At 37.3% G+C, this 20825-nt stretch overlaps 1 protein-coding gene across 4 annotated transcripts in view; it reads left to right on the plus strand.

Annotated features, from left to right (window-relative positions):
* The window catches only part of SEC24B (SEC24 homolog B, COPII coat complex component), a 94927-nt gene that overhangs the window by 18591 nt on the left and 55511 nt on the right, over positions 1-20825 (plus strand). For all 4 annotated transcript variants that reach the window (XM_059067696.2, XM_059067693.2, XM_059067694.2 and 1 more), the window contains exons 2-3: positions 4155-4898; positions 14980-15153. In XM_059067696.2, coding sequence (XP_058923679.1) covers positions 4155-4898; positions 14980-15153 — 918 coding nt within the window. The remainder of the gene's footprint in view (positions 1-4154; positions 4899-14979; positions 15154-20825) is intronic.

A 20825-nucleotide genomic window follows, 5' to 3' on the forward strand; every position in this document is an offset into this window, starting at 1 on the left:
ATTATTAACTTTAATGGTATTGATAAAATAAATACATTCTATAGTGATCGAAGATAAATACATAAAAATGGAAGTATTAAAAGCACTAGAGGAAAACATTGGTATATAGCTTTATAATATTGGAATGGGGCACGCTCTGCTAAGTATGATTTTTTTTTTTTGCAGTACGCGGGCCTCTCGCTGCTGTGGCCTCTCCCGTTGCGGAGCACAGGCTCCGGACGCGCAGGCTCAGCGGCCATGGCTCACGGGCCCAGCCGCTCCGCGGCACGTGGGATCTTCCCAGACCGGGGCACAAACGCGCGTCCCCTGCATCGGCAGGCGGACTCTCAACCACTGCGCCACCAGGGAAGCCCCTAAGTATGATTTTAAAATTTATCAAGCATGAAAGATTTTACTATATAATAATCGAGAAACTATAGCAAGAGACAATATGAACAAAGTTTAAAAACAAACAATAACCTGAGGGAAAATATAGATAGCACATAAAAATAACATATGGTTAAATTTCTTAACATACAAGAACATTTATAAATTATTAAGGGAAGCACAGTCCTCTGGGAAAAGGGCAAATAACAAAGGATACCCAAATGGCTAAGAAACATTCGAAAGGATTCTGAGCATCACTCATAGTCTAGTATTGCAAACTAAAATGTTTCTCTCTTATTAGATTGGCAAAGATTAAAATGGTACTCAGTGTTGGGAAGATGAGGCATTCTTTAGTATTACTGCTGAGCGGTATAAATTGATAGACATTTTTGGAGAGTTATTTGGCAATAATGGTCAATTTTAATAGCCCCAAAACCCTTTGAACCTCCAGTTTCACTTCTAGGGACTTACCCTGCAGATTCATCAAAGAAGTTGACTTCATAAATTGGTTCTCTCCCTGGAATAAATATTCATCAATGGGGATTTGGTAAATAATGTTATGTTTCTACAGTGAAATACTATATAGATTCCTTTAGAAGAACAATGAAGTGTATATATGCTGACACAGAAGAGTATCCAGGATATATTAGATAAAAAAAGGAAGTTGTCGAACTGTAGTATGATCTATGTCTGTTTAAATATATATGCTTATATATACATTACATATGTGTATATAGGTATACATAGGATATACAAGAAGCCATTAACTGTAGCTACATCTGGGACATAGGACATAAGCTACCAGGGAGAGAAGGGGACTTGTACTTTTCACTTTATATTCTTCATTGTTTGAATTTTTTTTAACAGTGGATATATTGTTACTTTTATAATTTTTTTAAAAAAGCCTGTAAGAAAGGTTTGAACGTCTTCCATGCTAGGTATATTGTTATCTATTGCTGCATAACAAAATACCCCAAAATTTATCAACTTAAAACAACAAATATTTAATCTCATAATTTCTGAGGGACATGAAGCAGCCTAGCTGGGTGGTTCTAGTTAGTATGCCTAAAGTCATACTAAGTTCACAGACACCCCAAAACACACTGCCAGATGCAGCTCTGCCCACCAGAAAGACAAGATCCAGCCCTACCACCAGACCACAGGCACCAGTCTCCTCCACCAGGAAGCCTACACAACCCACTGAAACAACCTCAGCCACTGCGGGCACACACCAAAAACAATGGGAACTACAAACCTGCAGCCTGCGAAAAGGAGACCCCAAACACAGTAAGTTAAGCAAAATGAGAAGACAGAAATATGCAGCAGATGAAGAAGCAAGGTAAAAACCCATCAGACCAAACAAATGAAGAGGAAGTAGGCAGTCTACCTGAAAAAGAATTCAGAGTAATGATAGTAAAGATGATCCAAAATCTTTGAAATAGAATGGAGAAAATACAAGAAACATTTAACAAGGACCTAGAACTAAAGAGTAAACAAACAGTGATGAACAACGCTATAAATGAAATTTAAAATTCTCTAGAAGGAATCAATAGCAGAATAACTGAGGCAGAAGAACGGATAAGTGACCTGGAAGATAAAACAGTGGAAATAACTACTGCAGAGCAGAATAAAGAAAACAGAATGAAAAGAATTGAGGACAGTCTCAGAGACCTCTGGGACAACATTAAACACACCAACATTCGAATTATAGGGATCCCAGAAGAAGAAGAGAAAAAGAAAGGGTCTGAGAAAATATTTGAAGAGATTATAGTTGAGAAGTTCCCTAACGTGGGAGAGGAAATGGTCAATCAAATCCAGGAAGCGCAGAGAGTCCCATACAGGACAAATCCAAGGGGAAACACGCCAAGATACATATTAATCAAGCTATCAAAAATTAAATACAAAGAAAAAATATTGAAAACAGCAAGGGAAAAGTAACAAACAACATACAAGGGAATCCCCATAAGGATAACAGCTCATCTTTCAGCAGAAACTCTGCAAGCCAGAAGGGAGTGGCAAGACATATTTAAAGGGATGAAAGTGATAAACCTACAACCAAGATTACTCTACCCAGCAAGGATCTCATTCACATTCGATGGAGAAATTAAAACCTTTACAGACAAGCAAAAGCTAAGAGAATTCAGCACCATGAAACCAGCTTTACAACAAATGCTAAAGGAACTTCTCTAGGCAGGAAACACAAGAGAAGGAAAAGACCTACAAAAACAAATCCAGAACAATTAAGAAAATGGTAATAGGAACATACATATCAATAATTACCTTAAATGTAAATGGATTATATATACAATGGAATATTACTCAGCCATAAAAAGAAACGAAATTGAGTTATTTGTAGTGAGGTGGATGGACCTAGAGACTGTCATACAGAGTGAAGTAAGTCAGAAAGAGAAAAACAAATACCATAAGCTAACACATATATATGGAATCTAAAAAGGAAAACAAAATGGTTATGGAGAACCTAGGGGCAGGACAGGAATAAAGACGCAGATGTACAGAATGGACTTGAGGACCCGGGGAGGGAGAAGGGTGAGCTGGGACGAAGTGAGAGCGTGGCATGGACATATATACACTACCAAATGTAAAATAGATAGCTAGTGGGAAGCAGCTGCATCGTACAGGGACATCAGCTTGGTGCTTTGTGACCACCTAGAGGGGTGGGATAGGGAGGTTGGGAGGGAGACACGAGAGAGTATATGGGGATATATGTATGCATATAGCTGATTCACTTTGTTATACAGCAGAAATTAACACACCATTGTAAAGCAATTATACTCCAATAAAGATGTTAAAAAAAAAAGGTAACTAGGAAGTTTAATATCCAGTTACTCCATGGCAGCACTATCACCACGGCCAAATGCCCACCAACTGATAAATGGACAAACAAATCGTGGTCTAGCCATACAATGGAATGTGACTCAGCCATAAAAAGGAATGAAGGACAGATACAGGCTCTAATGTGGATGACCCTGAAAACATTATGCCAAGTGAAAGAAGCCAAACCAAAAGGTCATATACTGGGTGATTCTATTTATATGAAATACTCGAAATAGGTAAATCCACAAAGGTGGAAAGCAGATTAGTAGCTCCCACGGCCTGGGGACAGGGAGGAGTGAGGAACAACTGCTTAATGGGAACCGGTTTCCTTTCAGGGTGGTGAAAGTGTTTTGAAATTAGAGGTGATGGTTGCACAAGAGCGTGAATGTACTAAATGCCACCGAATTATACCTTTTAAAACGGTTGAGTGTATGTTATATAAATTTGTACCAATTTTAAAAAGAGAGAGAGAGAGAGAGACTCTACTTGGTACGAAGGATCTGCTAACAGGCTCACTCCTGTGATTGTTGGCTGACCTCCATTTCTCTCTGGCTGTTGGTCAGGAGAATTCAGTTCCTCACTGCATGGGTTTCTCCAGAGGGCTCTTCACAACTTGACAGCTTTGTTTTTCCACACTGAGTGAGTGATCTAAGAGAGTGCCAGCGCCCAAGACTGGGCAGATCTTTGGAGTGATACATCATTACCTCTGCTATATGCTGTTGGTCACACAGTCCAGTCCTGGTATATTGTGGGAGGGGGTCAGTACCAGGGGGTGGGAGTCATTGGGGGCCATCTTGGAGGCTATCACAGTGGATCTATCAGAGTATAATCTCTTGTAACAATTTGGGATTATGAAGAAGTAAATTAGGGCAACATTTAGATGGGAACTGTGCTTAAAAGTTAGTTGCCTTCTTACTAATTCTTGTAAATATTTGCTCTTTTTTTTTTTTCAGGTCCGGCACAGAATCAAATGCAAGTTCCATCTGGGTGTGGATTGCATCCTCAAAACTACATTGCTGCCTCAGGACATTACTCTCAAGGACCTGGGAAAATGACCTCCTTGCCATTGGATAGCCAGTGTGATGATTACTACTCTGGTCTCTATAGGGCACCAACACAAAATGTTGTGACTGCTAACACAGCATGCCCACAGCCAGGAGCACAGCAGATGTATGGCAGCCTTCCTCCTGCCTCTCACGGCCCAGGATCCACTCTGGGATCATTCCAAGGTGCCGGGTCGTCAGCATCACATCTGCGTACGAGCGCCTCCCAGCCATTCTCCGCTTTCGTGAATCATTACAATAGTCCAGCCACGTACTCTGACAATTCTTCTGTTGCTGCTCAGGGATTTCCCTCTACTTGCGGTCACTATGCTTTGTCAACTGTTTCTAATGCTGCGTATCCTAGTGTTTCATATCCCTCTCTACCTGCCGGTGATCCATATGGGCAGCAGATGTTTACCTCACAGAATGCTCCAACTGTCAGGCCAATTAGAGATAATTCATTTTCTGGTCAAAATACAGCTATCAGCCATCCATCACCACTTCCACCTCCACCATCACAACAGTACCACCAGCAGCAGAGTCTTTCAGGATACAATACTTTCGCGTGGTCAGCTTCAGGCCTTCCGTCAACACAAGACAATCGAATCCAGAACCACACCTCCCTGGCTACAGCCAACAACCCAACAAATCCTGGTAGGTTGAATGAAAAGTTCACCAAAGCATGGTTGAAAATCAGTGCATTTCCAATCTGATTTTTATTGCATGAAGGTTAAAGATGATACTGCCTAATAGAAAAATTGGAAATTAGCTCACCTTTGCAATTTACTTGCTTTATTTATAGTGGAATTTTGCAGCATATTCTTGAACCCTTCCCCTTCATCTATTCATAATTAGCCACCCAACCATCTGCCTTGTACAGCATGGTTCCTTGCGATGATTGGGATCTCAGTTGGTATTTATTGCTGTGTTTTCATGCCTCTGCAGTAGTTGTCTTTAATGTAAGTTAGGAATGAGGCAAAATGGAAGGTTCTATTTGGGGATATGCTTTGGTAGCTAATACTTTCTTTTTTATATTAGTTCAACCTTGGGACAGTTACTATTCCAGCCATATCCCTATTCACTATAGAAAAAATGATGGACTGCAATACCACACTGGTTTCTCTAGGTGAACCCCTATTAGCGAATTTCACAGAAGATTTATTTCCTATACGTTAAAGTTGATGTTTTCTCAGCCCCAGATTGGTAAGTTAAGATGAAGGACAGGGAAGATGGAGAAAGATACATGAAGAATACCTTTGTAATTAGTTTTTCTTACCTTCCTAAACCAAGATGTGGTTAAATTTATTTGTTTAAAAATTATGTATGCAAGGTATGTAGTTTTTTAGTGTGGGGTTTGCATAGGATATATTCACTTTAATTCAACTTGTGAACTTGAACTTAACAAAATCTGCTCTTGAACCGAATGAAAAGGTATGTAAAGGATGGGAATTGTTAAAGCTGTGATAGTTTTCTGAATGATGTCTTTAGATTGTATATCAGAGTCTAGATAGCCGTATGTCAAGGATGTTGTAGAAAAGTATCATTCCGTGGACAGTTAGATTATTTAAAGTTAGAACTTTAGAATATTAGATCTGAAGTGTGCATTTGGGATCATCTATTCTTTCATTGCTATGTTGTTTAGAAACACTTTGGGCCACAAGCAACTAATAGTGGTTTAGACAAAAAAGGTGGTATTTTTCTCACATAACAAGAAGTCTAGGCAGATGCAGTAGCTCTAGATGTCCTCTGTGTCTTTTCTCCCTTTCCACTCTGCCATCCTTAGTATGTTGGTTTATAGAAACAAGATAACTTCTGTACCTGTAGACAGCAAGTCAAAGTTAAAAGCAGAAAGAAGGGAGAAGAAAGAAGATGGGGTCGTGGGATTGACCCCATTTCATTTTACATATCATTTGCCATAGCTGTTTTAAAAGACCATCTGTAATTTAAGGGAAGGCTAGAAAATGAATATTTAGCTTTGTAGCCTCCATGGTAGAGGCAGGCAAGAAAGAAGGGGTTTAGCATTAACTGTGTTTTAGGTAAGTCAACTTGAAGCATCTGTCACAATTCCCAAATCTGGCTGTGAACCAGAATCCCTTGCACAGATTGTGATCTTGAAACCCAACTTACTGAGCTAGAATAGAATCTCCAGGGTAGTCTTGGCACGCAATTTGTGGGATCTTAGTTCCCTGACGAGGGATCCAACCCTCAGCAGTGAAAGCACAGAGTCCTAACCACTGGACCACCAGGGAATTCCCTTGGGAATCTGTATTTCTGACTTGATCATGAGTGATGTCTGGTAACAGATCCATATTCTACTGTAGTCCTTTTATTTAACAAACGAGGAAAGCCTGTAGTCATTAATATTAGAAACAGAGCTTGTCTTGAAGCTCAGTTTCTTCTGACTCTCAGTCTACCCTTCTCAGAACCAGGGCTTTCTGTCCCCTAGAAATTCTGTTTTCTTTCTTCTTTCAGCAGTCCTTTTACACATCAGCTTATCCTAAGGTCCCTCTGACTTAAGGATTTTGTAACTTTCGTGACAAAAAAAAAGAAGAAATTCAGGTAATTCCTGTCTTATTCTGAGATGGGACTGAATAGAACTAATTTATGCTGAGATGTAGGATCAGGGAAATGTAGGGCCACTGGGCTAAGGAATAGAATACCTGGGGGGAAGGGCCTATCGTTGAAGAAAATGTTGAGTAAAGGGTAAGAATAATTACAAAATTACCTTCTATTTGAATAACTAGTAATTAGGCCATTAGGCAGAGAGCAGGGGGGTATATTTCCATTCTTTTAATTGTGGTACTATACTGTGAAAGCCATAGTAAATATAATTTTAGAAGTTCATTTGTTAAAAAGTGGGTTTCTTTATTTTTTCCCTTTAGAGTGGTAAATGACTTTTTAATTGTAGTTCAGAAGTTGACACATTAAGTGTATCTCAGGTTAATATGGCCCATGCTCGTCACCATTTCAAAAGAAATAAAGAGGTGACTTTTAAAGCGTACTTTAAATATTACAGAAGTTCCTAAACTTTCTCAGCTGATGTTTCTCAGTATTTTTTCCAGTGCCTCAAGCTACTTAGTATTAATAGTTCACAAGGTTTTTTGACAGATGTCACTGTGTTTCTCTTGAAAATTTAAAACATCCCTCGGAACTCTGTGAGTTTGTTGCGAGGGCAACTTGGGTGCCTAATTACAAGGTTTGGGAACCATGGGTATACTGATTTTAATGTTCTAGAAAGACAAGCAATTTAATTGGTTTGGACATTCTTAAATTATATTGTCATATTAAAATGAGAATCTTAGGTATTAATCATAGTTTTGTATGAAAGTCAATCTTTGAGTAATTGACAAGAATGATTGCATTTTTATTACCTGGTTATATTAATTTCATTTTCAGGTAGTATAGTAAAAACTCTTAAGCAATTTGTGAAGGGTTGAGATCCAAAAGCATAAACCTGACTTAAGTGATTATCAAAAACAGTGATTGATACATGCTGTTACTTTTAGGCAGTTGATGACTTCATATTCAGAAACATAGAATAAAAGAGACATGTAAATGTTATCTCATTTGCCTGTATTTTATTATTTTTAAAAAATTCTATTTATTTGGCCGCGTTGGGTCTCCATTGCTGCACTCGGGCTTTTTTAGTTGCGGCGAGCGGGGGCTACCCTTCATTGTAGTGCACAGGGTTCTCATTGCAGTGGCTTCTCTTGTTGTGGAGCATGAGCTCTAGGCACACAGGCTTCAGCAGTTGCAGCATGCGGGCTCAGTAGTTGTGGTGCGCGGGCTGTAGGATGCACGGGCTCAGTTGTTGTGGCTCGCGGGCTCTAGAGCACAGGCTCAGTAGTTGTGGTGCATGGGCTTAGTTGCTCTGCGGCATGTGGGATCTTCCCGGACCAGGGCTCTAACCCGTGTCTGCTGCATTGGCAGGCGGATTCTTAACCACTGCACAGCCAGGGAAGTCCATTTGCCTCTTTATTTTAGAAAAGCATGTTAGTACAATTTAGCACTAGAATTTCAGATTACTTTATTAAAAACACAATGATGTATGTTTTGGGGGCTATGTTTAGTTGTTAACTTAGAGTGACATTTTGGCTGGTGTTTCAAAGGTGTCATTATACCATTAAAATTTTTTAAGCTGCCACTATTGGTAAATTTCTCAAGGTTCAGAAGCTCTTTCTTAGTTTGAGATGAAGTTGGGTGAGTAATACAACTTCAGTAAGGATCATGTCTTGACAGCAAATTGTAGAATAGTACTGAGTACAATTTTATTAAAAAAACACTTAAAAATCTACTTATAAAAAATAATAAACATTTATATAATCCTTATATAAAAATCCACAACATACATGACACTAAGGTATAACCACTGATAAGTTAATATACATCTATCATCTCAGGGTGGTGATATGCCTGAGGGAAAGCAAAATAGATCCCTATAGGAGGTGACTATCTGGATTAAGAAATACAAGTTAGAAGTAAGTTAGAAAACTACATTGGAGGTACAAATAGCACAGTTAAGAGATTATTTTCAGCTTTGGAAACTTGTGATGAGATTGCAGAGTTGTGAGATAGTAATAATTATGCTCCCTCACACTCATACTCCTTCAGTTTTTCCAAAGCTACTTTTGAACCTTATCATCTTTACTCAACTTTATACCTTCCACCTGTAAATTTTTCTATATTTACTCCTCTTCAAGCTCAGAAGATGAGATGTCCATCTTTGTGACCACTTCCTTCAAAAGTTGACTTTATCAGTTGTCCCTTTTCCTTATCTCAGTTTCCCAGGTTCTACTGGGCTATGGCATTGGAAAGGTGAGAGGAAGAGACTTGAAGGAAAAACATAAGCTTGGTCCTATATGTAATCAGCAGCCATCAGAAATTTTTAAGCAAGGGGGTGACGCTATCAGATTTGTGTTTCAGATCTTTCTTCTGTGAGCAGTGTGGTAGGTGGACTGGAGGAGGAAGAACTTGGAGACAGGAAGACCAGCTAGGAAGGAATTACTACAATTATCTAGATGAAGGATGCTGACATAGGTTGAGATTTATTTATACAGAAGACAGATGGCAAGAGATGACTTCAAGAATTCATTGATAAGGTTTATGAAGGAAAAGGAATAATAAAAGTTGACTTAAATTTTCTAGCTTGGGCTTCCCTGGTGGCGCAGTGGTTGAGAATCCGCCTGCCGATGCAGGAGACACGGGTTCGTGCCCTGGTCCGGGAAGATCCCACATGCCGCGGAGCAACTAAGCCCGTGAGCCATGGCCGCTGAGCCTGTGCGTCCGGAGCCTGTGCTCCGCAACGGGAGAGGCCACAACAGTGAGAGGCCCGCATACCGCAAAAAAAAAAAAAAAAAAAAAAAAAAAAAAAATTTTCTAGTTTGAACAACTTGAATGGCTAATGGTGCTGTTAGTTGAGAATTTGCTTAACCTTCCTAGTTTCAAAAGAGTTTATGTACAGTTGCTAAGGAGCTACTAAAAACTAACAGGGGAACTACCTTAATGCCAATAAATAAATAGATAAACAGACAAATGATTTATTTTTGAATTGTAGGTTCTGTCTCTAAGTATACCATGTTTCATCTGTCAAATTCTCTTTGTGAAAGGGGTAGTTCTGTTGTTGTTTTTGGATTTTGGGCTAGCATTTTTCTGTGGTCCTTCATATTTGTGGAACTTGTCTCCATTTATTTGACAAATACTTGAAAGCCAGCTATGTGACAGGTGTCTATTTTAGTTCTGGAAGATAAAATAGCATGTAAAAAGACTTGATCCTTATCTTCATGAAGTTTGTAATCTTCTTGGGGAGGCAAACATTATCCAAATAAACGTAAAGTTGCCGCTGTCATTTAAGTATCATGAAGTAGAGATGTATGGTGCTTGGTGAGAGTACTGTAGGTACAGAGTACTCAGGAAGTTTTCCCTGATCTCTGATATGTGAGCTGCAATCTGAAGAATGAATTCTCCATGTATAAAATAAATTACAGATGAAATAAATATTTAAATGCAAAAAGGCAAAACTTTAAAACTTTTCAGAGAAAATATGGAAGAACCTTGGAGTTGGGAAAGATTTCTTAAGGACACCACACACATAAGCATGATAAGGTTTACCATCATCTAATTAAGAACTTTTTTTCATTGAAAGGCAACATGAAACAAAAAGACAAGCCATGAAATGGGAGAAAAAAAATTTTTATAGTATTTTATCCAGAATATACAAATAACACATAAGATCGATAAGGAAAAGACCAGCAACCCAAGAAAAAAATACATGAACAAGCATTTCACAGATGAAAGGAAAACATACTCAGTCTCATTAATAATCAGGGAAAAGCAGCTTAAAACTAGAATGGGATATCTACTTATATCTAGAGGTAGGATGGTAAAACTTTGAAAGACCGACTATACCAAGGGATGGCAAGGATGTGGAATAACAGGAAAGTCTTAGACAGTGTTAGTAGAAGGACCTGTTGGTTCAGCATTTTAGGGAAATTTGGCATTAGTGGGATTGAAGGTAACCACACCCTAAAGCGCAGCTATCCCACTTCTGTGTATTCTAGAGAAGTCCTTCTCATACTTTGTGAGTATGAATCACCTGGGGCCTTGTTGAAATGGAGGTTCTGATTCACCAGGTCTAGTATTGCCTGGCCTAAGGATTTTATCAAGTTTCTGTATAAAGTGTTGCTAGCCCATAGAGTACACTTTGAATAAGAGGGCCCTACAGCACGACTTCCTGTTTTAGATGTGTAGTACTTGTAGAAAATAACACTATGGGGGGGGTGGGATTCTGAGCTAAAGGATCTAGTCTGTTCCCCAGGCCAAGGAACTCACTTTCCACAGGCCCCCCAGGGCTGAGGGGATCCTCATCCCTTGCTGTACAACTACATACACACTTTGGAGCTGTGGCACACACATTGAGAAGCTCCACTCCAGAGAAACTAGCACATGTGTACCAGGGACATGTTCATGAATATTCCTGTAGTACTGTATGTGAAAACAAAAAATTAGAACTCTAAAGTCCATTTATGATAGAATGGATAAAGTATATCCTTCCAGTGGGCTACTGACCAGCAGTGAAAATGATGAAATAGAGCTATACTCATTAACACAAATGAATCCCAGAAATGTAACAGGATTCATGGAAGAATATATGCAGTATGCTATTGTTATAAAGTTAAAAAACAAGCAAAAATAATGCTTAGGGATACTTTTTGGTGTGGTAAACTAATAACAAAAGCAAGAGAATAAGGAACACAGTTCAGGAGGGAGGCAAGGGAATACCTTCCGTGAGGAGTACACCAAGAGCTTCAACAGTATTGGAAATGTTTTATTTTCACAGTTGGATGCTGAGTTCATGGGTGTTTCTTTATTATGATTTTATAAATACATACACATATATGTATCACTTTTTATTTGTATCAATTATTTTATTAAAGAAAAAAGTTTATTACATCTAAGGGGGAGCAAGTGTATTCCCCTTTAATGGGAGAGAGCATGGCAAGTTCAAGGGACTGAAAGACCAGTGAAGCTAGAGGAGAACCATGGGCCAGGAGGAGGCTGGGAACTCAGGATCATTCAGGGCCTCGTTGACCATGTTAAGAAGTTTTCAGTGTAAGATGTTTTGTCTTCACCCTCAAGCACTGGCAGACTATTGAAGGACCGTAAGAAGGGTGATGCCATGTATCAGGCTGGAGACTGGAGAACACAGAGGGCCGTGTTCAAACCTGAACTACTTATCTTCGACTCTGTGCTTGGAATTGTTTTTGAAAAATTACTTGTGGGGATAATTTGAGGCCTGGGATGATGGAATTGTTCTCCAGAGAGGATTTATATTTCCTTCTGCCAGTTTCCTCCAGGTACTACCAGCCTGTGATCACATTCATCCAAGTCCAAGTGTCTAGATGTACTGGACTGTGCAGATGTTCCGAATCAAAGCTGCTGGCTTTTGTAAGGCTTAGTTTCCTGGTTCATCCTTAGCCCGAGGTTATAAGCCTTCAGATACTGTCCTGAAAGTGGAGGTATGGGATGCTGAATCAGGTGCCCCATCTTGGGTGTGCTGTGGGAGATGTCTTGTTTCCAGTGCTCTCTCTGCAAGGCTACAGAAAAAAGCAGATCAGATTTGCAACAGATAACCACAGGGTGAAAGCAGCTCTGAGTGTTAGGCTTATTTCTCTGAGTTTTCAATTTCTTACAGATTTTCACCCAGAGATTCATTAATATCATGTTAGATCTTTGATTATTATTTTAAGAAGATCTTTTTTAAGTATAGTTTTTAAAGTTACCTTTAGTAGAAGGTTTGATTCTAATTACCTAGATCATCATTACCAGAGGCAGAGATATCTTCTATATTTTTAGACAGTGTCTTTTAGTTTCTTATCATGAACAAAGGTAAAGTTAGTATATTTACTCTGTCTTCCACACCCCTTTCCTTTTTTTATCACTCAATTTTAGGTGATTATATCTTAATTTTTACTTTGTACTGTTAAATATATTCATCACTCTGTTACTTCAGCATTTTTAATGATTTCACCAGTTATCTAATGCTGGTTTAAAACAAAAATTATTTATTATTTTTCATAGTTCTGTGGGTTGTTTGGACAGTTCCTCTGCCGGTTTTCTTGGACTCATGTGACTTCATTTAGCTGGAGAGTTGGCTGGGCTGGAGGATCGTAGACTTCACTCATATGTCTAGCAGTTGGTGCACACCGTTCAGTGGGGCACCTAGGTTTTTCTCCATGTGATTAGATTAGCTTCCTTATGTCAGGGGTCCCCAACCCCCCGGGCTGCGTACTGGTACTGGTCCGCGGCCTGTTAGGAACCGGGCCACACAGCAGGAGGAGAGCAGCAGGCAAGCGAGGAAAGCTTCATCTGCAGCTCCCCACCACTCCCCATTGCTTCCATTACCACCTGAACCATTCCCCCATCACCCAAGGCCTTGGAAGAATTGTCTTCCACGAAACCAGTCCCTGGTGCCAAAAGGTTGGGGACCACTGCCTTACTTGATGGTCTCAGGGCAGCATTTCAAGAGCAGAAAGGCATAAGCTGTAGTACCTCTTGAGACTTGAGGTCTTAGACTTGTACACCATTACTTCTGCCACATTCTGTTGATTAAAGCTAGTCAAAAGTTTAGCCTCAATTCAGGGAGTGGGAAAATAGTTCCTCTACTTCTCAGTGAGAGGAACTGCAAAATATTGTGACTGTGTTTTCAGTCTCTCACAATGATGTTTGTCCTTCCTAAAAATGATGTGGCAATTAACGTATTTAGACTATCTTCCACCTTCTTTTTCCATTCTCATATTTATATCATTTGTACACTATTGGGAAATGTATCACATTTTGTTCTGTCGCTATATTCTTGCATTTGTTTCGGTCTTAGACCTAACTTTGTTCATATATATATGAACATGTCATACGTATATACACATACGTACATCTCTGTATGTGTATGTATACTATTGTGTAAGTTTAAGATGTGCAACATGATGATTTGATATACATATTTATTGCAAAATGATTACCACAGTAGGGTTAGTTAATACATCCATCATCTCTCATAATTACCATTTTTGTGTATATGGTGAGAATATTTAATATCTACTGTCTGAACAGCTTCCAAGTGTATAATTACAGTATTGTTAACTGTAGTCACTGTGCTATACATTAGAGCTCCAGAACCTACTCGTCTTATAACTGAGAGTTTGTATTCTTTGACCAATATCTCCCTATTTCCCCCGCTTCCCTGCTTCTGGCAACCAAAACTTTCTATTTCTGTGAGTTCGGCTTTTTTAGATTCCATGTATAAATTACACCATGCATTATTTGTCTTTGTCTTATTTATCTCAATTAGCATAATAACATGAAAGTCCATTCATGTTGTCACATGGCAGGATTTCCTTCTCTTTTATGGCTGAATGATATTCCATTGTGTGTGTGTGTTTTCTTTATTTCCACATTTTCTTTATCCATCATCCATTGTATGTATGTCTATATATATACACATACACACATGCATGTATTGATATATGTGTACACATACATACATACATATATATGTATGTATATAACCACATTTTTAAAGTCCATTCATCCATCAGTGGACACTTACATTGTCATCATAGGTTTTTCAGTTATCTCTTGGTTGGCTGAAGATGATCCTGTAGGTCAGGAAGTTTGAGCTATCAAAAAGGCCAACTGTGAATCACATGTACTTTATTCCAGAAGTCCAACCTAATGTTACTGTCAGGCCCTTACTTAGTTACTTGTGAGATACGGTATCTGATTAGAAATGGTAAATGACAAGTGGCAGTTTACAATACAAAATGGGATCTTAGCTAATGCTAGAAACATCTGTATAATTCATGAATCACATTACTGCAGAAGCAAATAACCTCTGTCCATCTTATCTAGCTAAGGTACCATTGCACAGTACAATAGTATTAATAATAGTGATCATTAGTAAAGAAAAGCTGTTTGGGGTCCATTTTGTTTAAGAAGGTATGAAAGCTTGTGAAATGTTTTAGGAAAATTGCCATTAAAGACTTTTAAAAACATTTAGTGAATAAATTTTTAGTTTTTTGAAAATCATTTCTTCAGACCCCTTATTTTCTAGATATAGATATAGTAGATCAATGTGATGCTGCTGAAGTTTCTTACAAGAACTTCAGATTAACTGTATTTTGTTAGTATTTTAATATATTTCACGCTTACCGCTGTGGATGAAATAGTTTCTTGTCTTCAGTTGCAGATACTTTGTCCTGTTCTGTAATGCAAAATGTTCAGCCTCCCAAGTCCAGCCCAGTAGTATCCGCTGTTTTGTCAGGAGCCTCGTCAACAAGAACACCTCCTGCCGCAGGTCGCCCAGTTGAGCCTTTGGCTTCAGTTGCACGGCCGTCAGAGCTATTACAGCAGAAAGGTATTTGAAAAATTTGTTACACTGTATGTATTGTACATATATATACGCACACAGTAATTCAAGTAGCTGATTTTTAAAAGTCAAACTGATTAAGCTTAATTTATGGAAAATATGAGAAAAAGTAATTTATAATCTCATTTCAAATACTATTTTTTAATATATTCCAGTCTCTGTTTATGATTTTATATAATTATGTTATAGAATTTTGTTAAATCTGTTATGTATTTTATATAATTGCAATCATAGTTTACATACCATTTTGTATTTTGCTTTTACATTTATTAAATTATGCAGTTCCTCATATATCTCTGTACAGTTTTATAGTCATGGCTAATTCATTGTGTCATTGTATTATAATTTACTACTCCATCCCTCCATTATGGGCCGTTTATTTTCTATTTTTTAAAGGTTATTATAGTTTCTTTTAGGATGAAACATCCAAGATTTCCTTGTTTTGTGAATGTCCATATCCTATTTGATGATTTCTTTGCTTGTCATTATTATTAATGGAAAGTAACTTTTGACCCAATTTTGAGAATGAGAGGATGAAAATGAAATTGTAAGCCACACTCTTGCATCATTGACAAACAATATGGTTTATTTGTTTGCTTGTTTAATATTCTCTGTGTGTTAAATAAGTGACAGGTGACTAAAATGTGTTGTTTTGACCATTTCCCCACATTGCCTTTTCTTTTGGTTGTATTCTTGATTGTTTTCTGTCTGGCTAAAATTCCAAATCTATTGATGTTTCAGGCTAATATACTATATTTTTCATATGATGAGAGATAACTGTTTTTAGGAATATGTGGTTTGTATTTCCAGAACAATTATTAGTAATATTTTAGGGACTATATTCACTATGTAGTGACGGCCCCTCACCTTGAGTATGAAGAACTCTCTTATGTTCTGAGACTTGGAAAAAGCAACATAAATCCTTAGGCTGATCTCACTGCTTATATCTGCTGAGTGTTCCTTTGATCAACAGAGGCTTTTCTATCCTTTGATCAGATTATACATTATAGATTTCCTTATTTGTTTTTTTTTTTTTAGGAAAACCAACTGCAGCACCAGAGAGTGTCCACTGATTCCCAACAAGCCAGTGGGTGTATTAGGAATAGAATCTAGTTATTATAAGCATTTACTTTCAAAGTGAGGGGCTGGTAGGAAAGTTTTACTTATCATGAGTAGAAGAAACTTAGGGGTACATAGGAGCCCTAACTAAATGAGTGATGTCTTTCCTCTACATTGATGATTACCTTCCAGATGTTAAGATATATATGCTGCTTGTTTGGGCCCTTTACATTGCCCCCGCTAATTTATTTTTTCCTGTTATATTTTTCTTTTGACCATTTTAGTTTAAATACCATCCTATCATCTTACTGTATCATTTTGTAAACCACTTTCCCACTAAATAATTATAATTATTATGTTTCCTTTTTCTTACTAATAAGATAGATTTGAAAAGAGAAGGAACTATCGTTTATCGAGCAGTTACAATGTGCCAGATACTTCATATTTATTATCTCATTTAATCCCCTTACCAATTCTACTAGGTAGACATTATCCTGGTTTTACAGGTGAGAAAAGTGACATTCACAAAGATTAGGTAACTTGCCCAAGATTATAAATTAGTAAATAGCAGAGTGAAAGATTTTTTCTTTTTTTCTTTCTTTTTTTGGCCACACCACACAGCATGTGGGATCTTAGTTCCCTGACCAGGGATTGAACACGTGCCCCCTGCAGTGGAAGCACAGCATCTTAACCGCTGGACCGCCGGGGAAGTCCCCAGAGTGAAAGATTTTCAACTCAAACCTTTCTATTTTGTGCTCTTTCTATAAATGTGGCTGAATTATTGTTTTTGTTGGCTGTTAAACTCTTGATTTACCTAAGGTAAACTCCTTGAATAGTAACAGGAAAGATAATGCCAGAGACCTTTGAATTGGAGCTTTTATTGTTCCGTTTTCTGAAGTAGGAGATTGGTCACTTAGTGGTCTCATTGCTTTTGGGTAGATCTGGATACACACAGAGATGTGTATGAGTTATGGCCCCATGTACATTGTGCAAACTGTAGTTTACAGGACTGACGCCCCTTGTGTGCAGGGTACGGCTATAAGACTACGAAAGTATTGACACTTAAAAGAGGTTAGTCTTTTTCTCCTGTGAATGAAGAGTGTTGCCTGCCGTAAAGCAAAGAATGTTGAGCCACCAAGCCACTACAAAGGTGCCTCCAGCGGTGAGCCCCGAGGGAACTCAGGATGGAGACAAACTGCGGAGCCCTGAGCCACTGCAGCCAACCCCGCAGCAGTGTACCCGAGGGGACTCAGGATAGGAAAGAACAGGACACCGCCCTACAGAGCTATGGTACCTATGAAAGGAATAATTTCAGCCAGCCCAGGCTCTTGCATCTTCCCATACACAGAAGAGTGCTAAGTTCACTGACTTGAGATACCTGGTTTTCTTTAATTAATGGTCATCTTTTGATGTTCTGACTCCCTGGTCGTTGTTGCAAAAACCTCTGTATGTCCCAGCTCCTCCCTTACCTCTTCGGAGCCATTCCTCAGAGCTGTCTGAGAGGCTGTCTTCCTAGCTTGAAGTCCTCGGAAAGTCCACCAAATAACTTAGTTCTCAACTAATAGGTTGTGCTTTTTTTTTTTCAGTTGACATTCCCAGCTTCAAAGACACCCTTTCTGAGCTATTCTCTCAGCATTTTTTACTGGTTTTTACAGGAGAGGCTTCAAATTTTTGCTTGCATATCTCCTAAAAAATCTTTTGAAAAAACTGTAACTACTTGAACATTTTTAGATTGACATCTAAAATTTTTCACCAAAAGTTTAAATACTTGCAGTTATATAATTTTAAAATACTGCGTATGTTGACTTTTAAAAAAAAGATGTTATGTTTTTCTGTGTATCCACTGGAATGAAGCCTGTCATCCTTTAAAAGATAGTGAAGGGACTTCCCTGGCGGTCCATTGGTTAAGATTCTGCACTTCCAGTGCAGGGGCTGCAGGTTTGTTCCCTGGTCAGGGAGTTAAGATCCCACATGCCGTGCAGTGAGGCCAAAAGATTTTAAAAAAAAGAAAGTGAAATTAGCCCTTCTTTAACATTTAGAAAGTTTACATTTTTCCTTTTTCTTCTTAACATCCCTTGAATGTTTCCCTTGAATGTAGTAATAATATAATATATTCTTAAGCTAGAAACTCTTTTATCACTCTATCATGCTTTTCTGCTACAATAACATATATAATTGAAATTTTAAAATATTGTCTATAACCATAAGTGTCTAAACATTAACATTTTTTCTTCTGGATTATTCTATCAATACAATTATTGTCAGTATCTAGTGGGTCAAAACAACATAAACATCGTGAATTTTGGTATATTTTTTAATGGAAAGTACATTTTTATTGGAAATACATCTTTCATTGAGATAAATGGTTTTCCCTCTGTCCCACCATAGCTTTCTGTACCTGAATTGCATATGATTCATTATTAGAATAAGATAAACTTTAGAAAAATTTCATTCATAGTTTTTATTTGCATATATATAATTACTGAGAAACTTTGTTCATGTAAAGTAGATAGGAATGGTATTGGAAGGGTTTTATTAAAGCAATATTGTTCTATAAAGTTTTTTAACCTTCTGAGTTACATGTGAGAAATTTTTATTGTTGTTGGTTGAATTTTATTTTCCAGATTGTAGATAGTTGGTAGCATTATTATTTCATGTAGCAGTTTACAATTTTAAAATACCTTTAAGTTTTATTATCTCACTTGATCATCATGTGAAACAGACATATCATATTTCACCTTTATTTTATAGATGAGGAAACTGAGGTTTAGAGAGGTTAGGTGTTTTGCCCAAAGACATAGAAGTTCCCAAAAGGGATACCAAGACCCAGTGCAGATCTTCTGCTTCCAAACCCAGTGATTGTTTTACTGAGTTAGCAATTATTCAAAATATTATGAATTTTATTATATCATTGCCAGTATAATATCACATACTTTAATGTATTTTTATCAAAAACTTCAAGCTGTGCTGTAAGTCATTTATCTCACAGATGGCATCTCCATATAACCTAATTGGCAAAGGCAGTCCTCATTTTCAAACCAGTGACACAAATTTTATTCTTTGTCAAAAAGCCTGATTTAATTTTTTAATTCAAAGAAATGTGTTCCTGAAGTTTCAAGGGGTATCATAAAACTCTGCTGAGAAATAAATTGCATCCTACATCTCCTAAGCCAAATTACTAAGAGCAATCAAATTTAAATGTCAAAGATTATTCTTTTTTATACTATAGTTTATAAAAACTAGGCAGTGAGTCAATATGCTGTTTCTCATTGCCAAATTTGAAATAAAGCATTGTAATATGTACCTAATATTAGGCTATTTGTGAAGCAAGGATTATATTAAAAAGCATTGTTTTTCTGTGGTAAATATATGCATAGTGTGTATCAAACTCTGTTATTTGGCTTTTTTAGTATTTAAATAGGAATCAAGCATAAAAATTAGAAATAACTTAATTTCATCATACATCATGATAAAAATGTTTTCATGTATTTTATTACACACACACACACACACACACACACATATATATATATATATATATATATATATATATATATATATACTACTAAGTACTAATAGGTTTACCTGCTAGTAAATTTTTGTTTTTTGCTTTTTTTGGTTAAAAGGAGGTAGAAAGCATTAAGTACTGTATAAAGTATAAGGGGATATGAAATGATTATAACCATTATAAATATTTTATGATAAAATAGGTTGTAAAGTACTTTATTGAACATCTCATAGCTTCTGAAAGAAACATGTAGAATTTTTACCTATGAGTTTTATCCAGTGTCTCTTGAAAAAGACTGGTAGTCCTAGAAAATGTTCTACTTATTTTTAAAAGAACTAACATTACTAAGAGTATTATTCAGGTTGGTAGAAGGTTCTTTTTCTAACTAATGACTTGCCCTAGGGATAAGTATTAAGAATAGTTGAAAATAATTGTTTTTAATTAAATATATACAAAAACATGTTTTTAAAGTTCAGTAGTAATAGTAGTAAATACTTGTATAGTATTTACTGTATTTCAGGCACCATTCTAATAAGATTTAAAATATATTAATTCATTTAATCCTCCCAGCAGCTGTTTGAGGTAGTTATTACCCTACCTTACAGATGATATAAATGAAGAACAGAGAGGTTAGTAATTTTGCCCAAGGACACACAGCTAGTAAGTGGTATTACCTGGAATTGAACCCAGAGACCCCATCGTTATCCATAATGTCCTGCTGCTTGTCTTTTCAGTATTTCTTACTGTTTTTGCTTTGTTCTCATGTGACTCTTTCAAAAGCAATGGATTCTTTGGCAGTAGTGGTTGGGGCCTTCACACATGCAGAATCATTAAATAAATTTATCATCACTGCCACCACCCTACTTTTCACTATTTCTGAATTAATAAAGCCAACCCTATTTCTAACGTTTCATTTTTAACTGCAGCATGTATGGCAAAGGTAAAAGATAGTCTGTAGATTTAGAGTGCCTTGATAAATCATTTAAAGAAGGAGGAAGCTTTCCTAGTAAGATTTAGGATAAGTTAAGGTAATGTGTTTCCTTTGTAAAGTGAGAGAAAGTCTGTTCTTAACACAGGTACTTTCTTAGGTGGA

This window comes from Kogia breviceps, chromosome 6 (genome assembly GCF_026419965.1).
Source record: "Kogia breviceps isolate mKogBre1 chromosome 6, mKogBre1 haplotype 1, whole genome shotgun sequence".
Classification (NCBI taxonomy): domain Eukaryota; kingdom Metazoa; phylum Chordata; class Mammalia; order Artiodactyla; family Physeteridae; genus Kogia; species Kogia breviceps.